Consider the following 14,102-nt stretch of genomic DNA (forward strand, 5'->3'; position numbering starts at 1 on the left):
GGTCACACTTCCTACAACTGATAACTGCATCAACTGCGGGTCTAGGGGGCATCGAGCCTAGCGAGGTCGAAGGGCAACCGCCAAGACCAAATTAGCACTCTCAAACCCATACAAAAGCCTATGGAACACACCATTTCTATGATTTTCTTCTGATCCCACACTCTTTCTGGCAACTGCTTGCATTTTCTACCTATTTATGTCTCTCCCTTCCCTTCGGCATCATGCGTTACTCATTCTGAACTGTTTCAATCTATCGTTTTTTTTTTAGAAAACCTCCTATCACCCTTCTTCTATGTCTACTAGTGTACTACAATCTTCTTCTCCCTCTCCAATTCCTACCATATGGAATGGCTCCCTTCCTGCATTGAAGATGTTCCCACTTGGCTTCCCTTTTTTTGTACAGGTTTCTATTTTGCTCCCTATTGTACTCCTTCCTTTGTCTACTTTGCCCAAAAGATATATTGTAATGCCGTACTATGTTGATGTATTATTTTTTTCAATAAGTCGTCGTACGCATGAAAGACAATCTTTGATGTAGATTCATGTACGGCATAAAGAGTCCTGGATTTCCATACAACGCCCAATAGAGGATTCAACCTTCAAATTCGCACTGCAATAAACAGAAAACTTGAACTCCAAATGCCGTACTGCACCAAACAGAGAAGTAGATCTCCAAAAGCCGTATGGCCACCAAACAGAGAAGCCAATTTCCAAAATCCATATGCTACAAAGAACTTAATTTTTGAATCCGTACAATGGTGATAAGGTACCTTATTCCTGAAATTCGTATGCCAAACTGGGAACTTAAACTTCTAAATCCGTATGCCAACAAATTGAAAGCTTACCCCTCCAATCCGTACGGTGGCTAAAACAACCTCTAGAAGCATACAAGATCCGTACGGTAGCAACAACAAACTTAACCCTCAGATTCGTACCAATTCTGTACGGTAGCACACATAAAATTTAACTTGCAACAGGCAATATATCCTTTCAATCTGTACTTCCACTCCGTATCTTAAAATCCATACGCCCAAACATAAAATTTAATCAAAAATTTGCACGTGTCCAATCATTAAATCTTTACGAACCATACAAGATGGGGATATTCTAAGGAAACCACCGTACGTTCACTTAAAGATACCGTACGGTGACAATTTTTCTTCTTTTTATTTTTTTTTTTATTTTTATTTTTTTTCAATTTTTTTCCCTTTTTTTTTTCAATTTTTTTTTTTTTTTTTGACAAAATTCTATTGCTCCCTAATATTCGTTGACGACGAAATAGGCCGCACCTAATATATTTTCAATTTTGAACCATTCACCATTTCCAGAATTTCCTGCCTGTCCAATGTCCACAACTTTATTGCTCCGTGATCACCTACTTCCCGGCTCTAGTATGGCCCGACCCATTTGACTTTATACTTGCCCGGTTTGATTTCATTCCGTCCGTCATACTTCAACACTAGCTGCCCTGGTTGGAACTTGTTCAGTTTCAGGTGTCTATCATGCCATGCTTTGCACCTGTTCTGTGTCACCTCTATGGCCCATTGTGCCTGCAATCGTCGCTCATCAAGTTTATTTAAGTTACACGATCTCTCCCTCCGATTTTCCATATCACCCAGTTTGTTCCCAAAGCTCGGTACATTGGAATTCCTCGGCTGCCCCTCCTTGCCGTCAATAACTGTATTCTTGATTTTAGAACCTCCACTTTGTATTGCTGAAGCTTTTATTAAACCCTTACTCTTTGTTTCCTGTGCAGATTGTACGATGTGCTTTCCTTGCTGCCAGCACCTTTCTACTATATCCGTGGTTCGGCATATCATTTTCTTTCTACGTGGTCTGTTTATTGTGTTTCGTACAGTGGAATCTTTCCTTTTTCCGGGTTTGTACTGTATGTTCTTCCCTTCAGCTTCAGTTGTAACTGTCTTTCCTTCTTCCGCTTCTCTGTTTTCCTTCAGACATTCATTTCCCTCTTCTTTCTCACCTTTGTCAACCCTTAACATATTACAACTAGAAAAGAGCTCGTAATCCTCCATCTGCCACTGAAAAAGGCCATTCACCAAATCCAAATCATCATCCATCGATCCACCTTCCAACTGTAGGATTCCTTCCTCATTAGGTTCCAATCGCTGCTTTCCTTCATCCTCTTCTTCGGAATTAGATGATATGGCTTCTTCGCCCAACATTTGCATGTGCAAATCAATAGTGAATCGTCATCCCCTACTTTCCATTTATAGTGTATTCTTCTTCCAGTCATGCTTCACCTTTGCTTGTATGAGCCATCCTCCTCGGCCCAGAATGGCGTCATATTCTCTCTTCTTCAACGGGATGACGAAAAAGTCGAGTAGGAATGGTTGCGTTCTAATAGTCACTGGTTGTGCCATCAGGATTCCCAACGGTTTGATTCCGTGTTGGGCTGCCGTGAGCAATTAGAATGTAGGTGGCCACAACGTCAGCTGTCCCAACTTCTTCCAGGTATCTTATAGTAGGACGTTTACCCCTAAACCTCCATCCACGATTGTGTCTATCAAAACAGTTCCTAGAATTCCCATCTCGACGACCGTCGGATGCCATCTGGATGTGAGGGCTAACAGCATTGGGTCCGCTACACTTGCTCCGCTTTCCTTCTCCCTTTAGTCTGCTATACTTGCTCCACTTTCTTGCTCCCGTCCGTGTTCTCCCGGTAGTTTAGCAGCTAGAGTGATGTTTGTGTGCCGATCGGAGTTTAGGCATTCTGAGCAATAGATCATTTATCTTGACTAGCACTCTAGTTTGTAATATCTGTCGTACAATGTTCTGTTCCGCGCAGTTTCTTGCTCAGGTACCAGTAGTGTCCTTCAAGTGTGCTTTGTCCGCCTGCATAACCTTCTCAATTCCCGCCCATGCTTCCTCTAATCTCTTCTTTTCCTCCATCGGGTCGGGGTACAGTTTTCTTGATTCCGTGTGATTGCCAGAACCTCCTCTTTGTCCGTCTCGATGGTGATCAAATTCACTCCTAATTTTGGGCACTTGGCATCTTCATGATCTCCAGGACCGCACCATCTGCATAACAACTTCAGTGCGTTTGCTGTTATACAGTCTCGGGCAAAGTGGCCCCACAAATTGCATGCTCGGCATTGTACCATTTGGCGGCTGTTTGCATCATATTGAATTCGGCTGTGGCTTCCATTATTATTGTTGGCATTGTTGTTGTTTTGCCCTTGCCTATTATTCTTGTACCCTCCCGACGTGGCACCCTCATTACTAGCGTTTCCTCTCCCTCCTAACGCGAAAGCCTCCTAGGTCAAGAGCACTTGTTGAGGTCCTCTTGTTTTCATATTGAAGGGACATTCCTTTGTAGAATGTCCCATGATCTGGTAGATCTCGCAAAACTACTTCTTTGGACAGGATCCCTTCGTGTGGCCTTCTGTCTTACATTCCGTGCACCATAGGTCATTTCCCTTCGTCTCTTTCTGCATGTTCTTAAATTCCTTCATTATTCGAATCCTATCCTTCTGGAGAGCACGGACCTTCTTGCTGCCCTTTTCATCATCACTGCTCTCTTCTTCCAAAGACGCTTCGTCATCTGACTCAAATGAGCTACTCTTCCTCTTCTTTATTGTTTTCTGCTCACTTTCAAAGTTCATCACCCAATTGTATGCTTCAGTGTATGACGATGGCGGCACGATCCTCATCTTCTATAACTTCGGGCGTAGTCCTTCAATGAACCATCTCTTCTGTAGCCCATCCACTGGCTTACTTTCCATCTTGTTTATTAAGTCTTTTAATTTTCTGGCATATACTCAAATTGTTTCGTTTTTCCCTTGCTTCGTGTTTTATATCTCTGCTACGATCTCATTATCATCGCGCAACAGTTGAAATTTAGTGATAAATTCATTTTTAATGTTTTCCCAATTGGTTAATTTTTGGGGATCCATATCGGCAAACCAATCGATTGCTACCCCCCTTAGGGTTGTCGAAAATGTCATACCCATTCATTTGTATCCATTATGCCATTCGCCCTCCAAATTGTTTCGCATGTTTTACAATGTCGGATTGGATCGTTTGTTCCATCACCATCAAACTTTGGCAACTTCTCCTTTGGTCTAGCCATTACTGTTCGAGGTTGAGGGATTTGTTGCATACCCGCACTGTTCTGCACAACTGTGATGTTCTGTACACCTGCGTTGTTCTGAACACCAGCGCTGCTTTGAACACTCACGTTGTTTCTGATAGTCGTGCTATTTGGTGAATAAGGGTTTTCGTCAACCAAAGCTATCCATTCTAAAAGTGTATCTTGGACGAAGAGTTCACTCCATGCTTGTACTTCCTCAGCACTTCGAGCCGTGTAAGTTAATCCCCTTCCATCTGGATTCTCTTCTCTCAACGTATGCAGGTTCAGAAACTCCTCCCTTGCTTCTTCCACCAAATCCAACTGTTGTTGAGTCTCTGCCAACAATTCATCAGCGCTTCGATGTCCATCGGCAATTTGCTGAAACCTTTATCTGCGTTCGGCCTATTGTGCCAAAATTAAATTCCCTTGTTGTGTGCGTATTTCATCTTTTTCTTTCAGCTTGTTCTTATTTTTGTTCAACTAATTCGGCATTAGTATTCATTCCTCTACCTTTGTTCCAGGTCCATCGGGCAACGACGCCAAATGTTTACCGTATGAGTAAATAGATTAATGCACACAAACAATAGACAAGAACAACAGTACTCCTTTTATTATTCGCATATGCCAAAGATATTACATAATGCTTCCGATGATTCTTACAATGATCCTGAAGGGTGTATATATACTTTTCGAAGAACCTTCCCAAAGGGGTCCATCGGCTACATGACAATTACCGAAGGGCCCGTCGGCTTCATAACAAGAACCTTCCCAAAGGGGCCCGTTGGCTACCTAATATTTACCAACGACATACATCTTGTCGGCTACACAATATTTATCGACAACACCAACCCTGAAGGAGCCTAAAGAAAACCGTAAGGCATGATTCCAGCATCAATGGAGATAAGCAGGGTGATCAATAATACCATCTCGTATCACAAGAAAATGCTAAGCATAGTATGCCATCCTAGGTCGAAGACCTCCCAGGGGATTACTCCAGGTAGTGGTAATGTACTGTTTGTAAATATCCTGTCTAACGTGCTTGTTCAACTTCTGGCGTGAAGGGAGGAGATGAGCAGGAGCATCAAGTGAAAACTGATAAGGAGGAAGTTGATCAATCTCGATACCAATCGAACTCAATAAAGAGGTGGCCTAGGTGTACCAACAACAAGGTCTAGTAGAGGTGTCAGATCTCAAAATCTCAGTAGAAGAACAATATGCGAGATAAAAGTATATGTGCTGGTCAATTCCCAACTCCATAAAGCCACAAAGCCAATGAAGAAACCAAATCAAGTCAAAAATGGCTGCAAGTTTGAGAGGATGAGCTCCAAACTCAACGAAGACAATGCTGTAAGGGGTGCATCTGTGACATCTTATGATACGCCGTAACATCAATGTCTGAACTCTCTCAATAGAGGCCCAATCAGAATCAATAAGAGAAGGCCCCCAAGCCACCAAGTCATAGAGGACTATCGGACGAACCAAGGAGTCAAAAAGAGACAACTTGGACGAAATATCCTGGAAATGTTGTCTGAAACACTATCTTTCCATCAAAGTCAAGGAACCCATGTCCTTACTAACACCAGACTGAATAGCTGGCCTCAAGCTAAAGCACGGCCCTGAGAACTTCACACCGAGATACATATAAGAGGAAGTAATCTCAACCTCCTAGCCCTAAGAGAAGAAATGAAAATGAGAGATCTTTAAACAATTAAAGACCATAACCTGAGTCTTAGACAAATTGACCACAAGTTGCCGCTGATCACAAAAAGAAGCCAGACCATCAAGGAGTCTCTGCAAGCTGTCACGAGAAGAGGCCAAGAGAACCACATCATCAGCAAAATAGTGAAATAGTGAAATGAAGATATCTTTTATTAATCAATTTGTTGATTTCCCCACATGGAGGTCACTGCATAAAACTGGAAACAGACAGGGGAATTCCGTAAGAGTTCCGCATTTGTATACCCCCTAGACTACAAAAGCAGCCCTCTCACATTGAACTAGTGAAGGGCCATTGTAACACTCCTTTGTTGTATTGTGAGCAGCAAAGGGGCAAATTCGATATGAATTAAGGTGAACTGTAACCAGTTACCACACTTGCATGAGATTGCAAGTTACAAGAAGGTCCAAGAATCCTTAAATTGTTCTAATTGTAGCGATCTAGGAGAGAGTACATAGGCTGCACCTATGTTGTCATTAAATAGAATCTCTAAAAGTTTTTGTGTATTTGTTGTATTGAAAGTTCTTTCTCTGCATCAAGCCTCCCTGTATTTAAAAAGAAAAACACGTTACCTATAAATGTAAAAAGGTGTAAAGCAGGAACTAAAAAGAAAACATGAAAATTAAGTCCTCCTTGGATATCAAGCAGACTATATTATATACCCAATTCATCAAAAATGTAAGAGCAGCAGTACATGGGATGGCATACACTCACTTTCAGTGCACATAGGGCTTTAATTACATTGTTTATAAAGCTAAGTATTCTGTAAATCCTGACTCAATAGATTAAAAGCATTTAGAATATATGGTGGAAGAGTTGAGAGAGACCTTTAAACGATCACGGTACTGGGGGACATAAAAGAGTTTTTTTTTTTTTTTTTTTTAATATTGCTCTGCTGCCTGCCCGACAAAGGATCTTGATATTTTTAATAAGAGAGATGAAAATAACTCCTCTTAAGCCAGCAGGATTCTCTGATTTTGAAATCACCTGGGTATTGAGTTCTGCACGCTCAAGGTTGCTACTTGTATGATTGTCATCTTCTTTCAAAATTGATTCCAGACTCTCACGCAGTGGATCCGGCTGCCAAAATAGACGTCAAATTTTGCATTGCTTATAGCATAAAATATCTGTTCAGAAAAATTGATAATGATTTCTGATGATGTACCCATCTATTACTGTTTTTTTCTAAAATATTGAGGAAAAATGCACAAATAACACTAATTTGATATTCTAAAGCAACTCCAGAAAACCTTTCTCATGTCAGCTAAGCAGGCATTACTATTAACCAAGAGCAGAGAAACTTTGGATACAAAACATTATTGAAAAATGAAGAAATTATATTTAAAATGAACACAAATCATGGTGAAAACAAAGAAAATAGGTTTCTGTTACTAAATTGTAAGCCTAAACTTATATGGGCTCCAGAGCAAAAACCACTGAATATTTAGTTGCTTTCCTAAATACGCAGTAATGTGTTTTAGATAAAATACCTTTAGTTGTTTCAAGGATAAGTTGATGCGATGGAGAGAGCGATCCAGGCCACAAACTTTGACCTTTAGTACCTACAGAATCATCCATTTTTAAGTACATGCAAATAGACTATTCATCTGTTGAAAACTTGAAACTAATTCAAAATGAGATTGAAGAACTGGAAGACAATGTCCATAAAATCAATTCCCCAGAAAGGAATAGGTAAGCATCATTGATAAATCTTATTAGATTTCCACAATCCATTTGAGATATGAATATTTGTTTCTGGATTTGATTGTGTCTATTGTTTTAGCATCAACATTTCAGATCACACTCCATGATCCATCATCAGGATGAGTGAGTGTAAGAATGTAAAAGTAAAAGCTGCATTCTTGCACTCACTCATCCTGATGATGGATCACGGAGTCTGATCCAAAACATTGATCCTAAATAAACAGACACAATCAAATCCAGAAACAAATATTCATATCATTGACACAGCCAATTGACACTATGCTACATGGTATTTGCAATGCTGGTTGCATACAACAAAAGAAGCTCCTGCCAAAATAGATTATCAATTTTTGACATATCAAAGAAGAAGCTAAAATCAAAAGGAGAATCATCTTCCAATCCCAATTTCTTTCCCTTTCTTCAGTTCTGGGTGGATTAACTCTTGCATCTAAGCTAGTTGATTTTGGAAAACATCATCCCTTGTATTTCTTCTATGATGCATGCATCTCATCTATTATTGGACTAAGGAAGCATCCCACAAAGGTAAAAGGGAAAATAAATGTGAACCTTCCTTCTATTTAACCCCTATAATGCTCAAATAGCAACTCTATTTAAGTAATACTACTGTTGTTCTTTGACACCTGTCTGTGGCAACAGTGCCGAAACATGTCCAGCATACTCAATATCATTTAAATCCACTAACATTGGTTTCAACCAAATATCCACAAAGTATATACAAGACTGAGTTCTCTATATGATAATGCAAATCTAATTTAACTGAAGATATCTGATGGGTAGACGAAAATTATCAGATTGTAAGCTGGAAAGCAAACTTCTTCAAGTTATAATTCAAATGCTGAACTATAACACACATAAAAAGAGAGAAAAAAGAACAGTAAGTAATCATAGTAACTGCAATGTCCCCATTTTCGGATCGCTTCAATAATGTAGTTGACTTTAGCTTTCTCTGTGATAGTTACCCTTGTCCAAGACAATGTTTAATGTTGGTGAGCTCAGTTGATCTAGAAGTTTAGTATGTCACTTTGAATTGAATTCTCTCCTTTGGTGGGTTCTCTAAGATAAATGGAAAGAGCATCTATTTATACAAAGTTCCCAATTAAGCCTGATTTACTGCATCATTTTGGTGACATCCTGTGCGCCCCAACATCCTCCGACCATCCCAGGAATCTCAAGCTGCCCCCCCAACCATAAAAATTTTGAAGTTAAAAAGCTAATAAAATAAGCAGTGCTCTATGGAGTTTCTTGATGCAGGGATGTGGGAACACAGCAATGGGTTTCAAGGATGTGGGGACCAAGGGCCTATGTTTGGGGACGGCAACAAAGCAGTTGAGAAGTGGGGAGTGAGTGCTGATATAATAATCAAGGTGAATTGTAGATAATCTACATGGCAAAATATGCAATATAACATCTTTGCTAGTGCCACATGAAAGGAAAACTACTTTTCTGAAGTTAAATAGCATGTGCTATATCCCCTCTTTGCAATTGATTGGATCGTTAATTTATTAGCCTATTTCTAACTCCAGTAGGCTAAGTGATTTAGGTGAAGTAACTATGTGTACTGGTTGAGTTTGTGCAGGAGTCTCTAAAACTTTCTAGTAGGGTTTCTATTTTTTAGCAAGAGGCTATTTTGAGTACTTACCATGTAAAGTAAGTCAATGGACTGCCAATTCTTTAGTAATGCAAAGCTCTTATCTATACCTTAGGTGAGTTAAAAGATTTTGAAAAATATTTGATTAATTGGACTTATTAATCATTTAAATGTTGTGATGTCCCCTTTCCTGAGTGGAATTTAGTGATAAGATAAGATAATAATATTAATGTCCAACAAAAAACCACAAGGGTTTATGGGACTGAGCATACAAACAAAAGAGCCGACCAAAGCTGGAGCACTAAACGATGACTGAGAAGAAACAAAACAAGACATAAGACCAGGAAACACAAGGCAAGGACTAAGGATCCTTCCTTGGTACAAAGAAATCAGTCATAGAATGTCGCCGAGAACCGCTAGAGGAGTGCCACTGCCTGGAAAGAATGGTACAATGTTTGACCAATTTGGAGGGAGTGATGCTGGATGGCCTTTTCACACCCTGTTATGAAGACAAGGGGGAGAAAAAGGCGGTGATGAGCTGGTCAAAGGTATGGCCCTAAGGTGTGACTGACTGTAGGGTATGCTCATGAAGCTGGGTGGCCTCCTGAAGGTAAAGTGCAAGACATCGCTGGTCAACATAGCTGAAGAACTCTCAAAGAGAGAAACAATCTCTGAATAAACAATAAAATCTCCCTCAGATCTCGTAGTAGATAGGACAATGGAATATGAAGTGGGTCTCAGTCTCAACCTCCACCAAAGAACACAGTCTACATATCCGATCTTCTCTATCCATATAGTAATCAGTCTGGACTCGAAGACCACGAGAGCTAACTCTGAAGGAGCCCAAAGAGAATCGCAAGGCGTGACAGCAACACCAATAAAGATAAATAGGATGCACAATAATACCATTTTGAATTTCAAGAAAATGCTTTACATAAAAGGCCATCTTAGGACACAATCCACCAGGAGGATTACTCCAAGTAGTGATAATGTAATGTCTATAGATATCCTATCTGACGTACTCGTTCAACTCCTGGCGTGAGGGGAGGAGATGAGCAAGAGCATCCAGTGAGAACTGGTATGGAGGAAGACGAACAATGTCAATCCCAATCAGACCCAACAGAGAGGTGGCCTGGGCGTACCAATACCGAGATCTAGTGCTAGTGTCGGATCTCATAATTTGAACAGAGGAATAGTATGCCAAATGAGAGTATCTGTGACGATCAACCTTAGAATCCATAAATCCATGAAGCTGGTGGAGAAACCAGATCAGGTCAAAAATGGCCACAAGTCTGAAAGGATGAGCTCCAAACTCAGCTAAGACAATGTTGTGGGAGGTGAGTCTGTGACACCTAAAGATGTGTTGTAAAAGCAATGTCTAAACATGCTCAATAGATAATAAAGATTAAATTAAATAAATAATAATATTAAAATAGATAGTTAAATAAATAATATAATTATAAATGATAAAATTTGAATAAATACATTAGTCAATGATAGTTAATAAATTCAATATTGAATAAATAAATAATAATTTTACTATCAAAATAATCAAATAACAATTAAATAATAAATAATAACTTCACTATAGTTGATTGAATAAAATCAACTATCCTTAGAATGATAGCATGACATATACCAAATATAGAGGTGTTATTACCAACGCAATTATTTACTAATGGTATGCAACAAGATATATTAATAACAAAAGAACAAGCAATACCAGAGTAACCACACAACACATTCAAATGGCAGAATGTTACTTTAATGATTGTACCAAAGTCACATTGACATTCATACCAACATTAACCACAGTGTCACTTGTTTGAGATCCCATACGAATAGACTTGACATGGTTAGTTAAGTCTCCAACTGTCACCAACCAATGACACAAAGCACACCCCTTTGGAATAATGTTTTATTCTTATTAACTATTCATGGCATAACTGCCACCTACATCATCACCCCAAAAAAGAAAATGTCATCTTCCAAACGAGAAGCATACATCAAGTAATATCCACGAAGACCAATGACAAGAGTGTAGATAGTACTATACTAACTTCTCTTGCACAAAATCAAAGTTGTAGTATAGTTCAAAAATACAAGGGGGGATCAAGGGGCAGCGCCCCCACTGCTAAGACAAAATTAGTACCTTAAAAACTACACGGAACTCCATGGTGCACACTATTTTCTTAAATTTTTTTGATATTTAATATAATGTTGACGAAGCCCAAAAATAGAGTTTTTAGCCAATTTTTGTAGCGTTGAAAAGTTTGATATTTAAACTTGGATTATCTTTGTATCCGTACGTAGCCCATGAATGGAAGTTTTTTGTAGCCGACTATAGCTTTATAGCTAATGTTGTAACTACCCTTTTCAGGATTCAAGAAACTTCCTTTTACCATGTCAATTTTCTTATACGCGCTTTCTTGGCACTAATATGAGTTTTCGATCCTTGTGTGTGGCCTGCACTTTCCTCTATGTAGTTCGTACTGCCTACAAATACTATGCCAATCTTGGCAACTCTAACTATGTCATTTATTTTGTCTTTGAACAGTGTTAGTTTTGTTGTTTGTACGATCAATTCGAGTTCATATGGGAATCTTCTCTCCCCCAACTTTTCTTGTGCCCATCATACGATGTATGATCTATTGTCTAATGTTCGTTCATACAGCCTACGTTTGGTACTCCCAACATTCATATGGCATAAGACCCACACTTGTTTCCTTTCATACGATAAGTCGGTTGTCATTCATAAATCCTCATGTCCAAAACCTTCCATACGTTTGTCATCCATACAGTCCTTTTCTTGGAGTCTCATACAACGTACAATGGTAGTGGTCTTTTCTCCTTGTCATTTCAACCTATGGTGTACAGTGGATGGCCTACAACTTTCCCTTCTTGCCAGTGCCGTGAGTCTTCCTTCAACTACTATTGTGAACTTCCTTCTCTCCCTCAAGCGCTTTTCTCGACTTCTTGCTTGGAAAAATGCTTTGTTTCTCCTCAACTTTGCTGATTTGTCCTTTTCAAACATGTGATTGGTGTGTCATCCACGCCTGCTACACCTTCCTTGTACTAATCGTGGAGGGAATGTGTCCCTTTATTTGATTGCCATCATGTTGCAATTAGGGTGGAAACTTCATAATATTCTATCTGCCAGTCCAACAACCTATTGAGGGAACTAGTCTCGTCCTCAAATCAATCTTTTAACCTCAAGATGTCATCAAGTTCCACCCCTCCTCTGTCCAAATCTTCTCCTTCCAGCTCGGAATCTAATGCCAACTCCTAACTTACTGTCTGATTCTGGAGATCATCACATATTTTTTTCCTCACTTTCAATGGAGAGGGTGTTCTTCCAATTGTAATTACCCTTTTCCGTAATGAGCCAACCTCTTCCTAGGAGGGCATTACACAACTTCTTCTCCAAAGTCATGACTACAAAGTCATTAAGGAATTGTTGCATCCTAATAACCATTTTTTGCCCCATCAAGGTTCCAATAAGTTTGATTCCATGTTGATTTGCTCCAACAAGGTGGAATGTCGGCGGCTATAGAGTTGGCTAGCCTAGGGCCTTTCATGTTTCTTCCTATAATACCTTCACTCCCGACACCCCATCCACAATGGTGCTTGTTAATTTAAAACCCATGATTTCCATTTCCACTATGGCAGGTGTCCTTCCAACTCCTACCATCAACAACATAGGGTCAATGGTGGTTTTAAAAGGGTTGTTCTCTTCCTCACTTGTACCATTCTGTGTCTTGCTTTCTAGTATTCCTTTATTGAAGGAAGGTTTGTCTCATGCTTCATTGCTGGCCACCTTCGTGATGGCTACCCTCAACAATTACAATGTTTCTAATAGGTCAACCATCCTATTGGTACGGTGGCTCAACAATTGTTCTATGATATTTGCCTCCAATTTTGACCATACAAGGGTACTCATACTGGTATGTAAGAGTTGTCACTCATGTTCCATTGCTCATTTCACATCTACTATCACTTCCTTCAACCTCTCCTTTTCCATACCAACATTTGGGTACATAAGTTTTCTTGTTTGTGATTTGGTGATGGCAAGGACCTCCAACTTAGGGTATGTGAATTCTATCATGTTTATCTCCTTTTGTCTTAGGCAATTGTCATCCTCACATTTGCTCAGATGACATCATTTACATAGATGCTTACACCTTGTCTTGTCCCCACTCATTGCACCTCTAACACTATATCATGGGCTGTCCCTTTGCATTGTACTGAATGTGGCTTTGTGGTGCATTGTTGTTATTGCTTTTTCATTGGTTATTGCAGCAACCACTTGACAAAGGATCCATAATTGTGTTTCTTGGAGGTGTGGTAGGTGGAGTTACTTACCCCTTGGGTAAAGAGCACTTGAGTGCTCTTTGCCTTTAGATTGTAGGAGCACTCCCTAATGGAGTACCCTAGTACCTGACAGATGATGCAAAATGATTTCTTAAGACAATTGGCTCTTTTATGCCCCTCAATGTTGCATTTTGTACACCATAGTATAAGTTATGAGAAGTATAAGTTATGATTTCTTAAGACAATTGGCTCTTGTATGCCCCTCAACGTTGCTTTCTTCCTAACTTTCCTTTGGAGGTATGCATGCCTTGTACTGCATCAAATGGTATCAAAGCATGGATTTGATCTACTTGGACTTATCAAAGACAATATTGATCCAATTATGGCTGATATGATCGTGGTTGAGCTTGGTAGACTTGTCAAGACCTGAACTTCTTGGTTGTGGGGTGGCAGATTGTGGTTCTAGCTCACAATTGCAGAGGACTTGTTTAAGTTGTGTTGGTATCCTATTACAGACCTGGTTGATTCTTGTGGTGAACAGACTACCCAGGTTTGAGGCAATTGCACCTTGCTGTGATTCAATATGCTGCCTAGAAGGATGAATCCTAGGAGGTTGGAACATATGTTTGAAGAATTCAAGGCAAAGATGAGGAATCAGCTACGATATGTCT

At 39.7% G+C, this 14,102-nt stretch overlaps 1 protein-coding gene across 2 annotated transcripts in view; it reads right to left on the bottom strand.

Annotated features, from left to right (window-relative positions):
* LOC149543377 (Nucleic acid-binding, OB-fold-like protein) overlaps window positions 1-14,102 on the bottom strand; it is a 232,896-nt gene that overhangs the window by 101,857 nt on the left and 116,937 nt on the right. For both annotated transcript variants that reach the window (XM_089798181.1, XM_089798180.1), the window contains 2 exons: window positions 7,298-7,369; window positions 6,795-6,887 (listed from right to left, as the gene is read on the bottom strand). In XM_089798181.1, coding sequence (XP_089654307.1) covers window positions 6,795-6,887; window positions 7,298-7,369 — 165 coding nt within the window. The remainder of the gene's footprint in view (window positions 1-6,794; window positions 6,888-7,297; window positions 7,370-14,102) is intronic.

This window comes from Cupressus sempervirens, chromosome 8 (assembly GCF_028749045.1).
Source record: "Cupressus sempervirens isolate cs-2001-9-10 chromosome 8, ASM2874904v1, whole genome shotgun sequence".
In the NCBI taxonomy this organism is placed as follows: domain Eukaryota; kingdom Viridiplantae; phylum Streptophyta; class Pinopsida; order Cupressales; family Cupressaceae; genus Cupressus; species Cupressus sempervirens.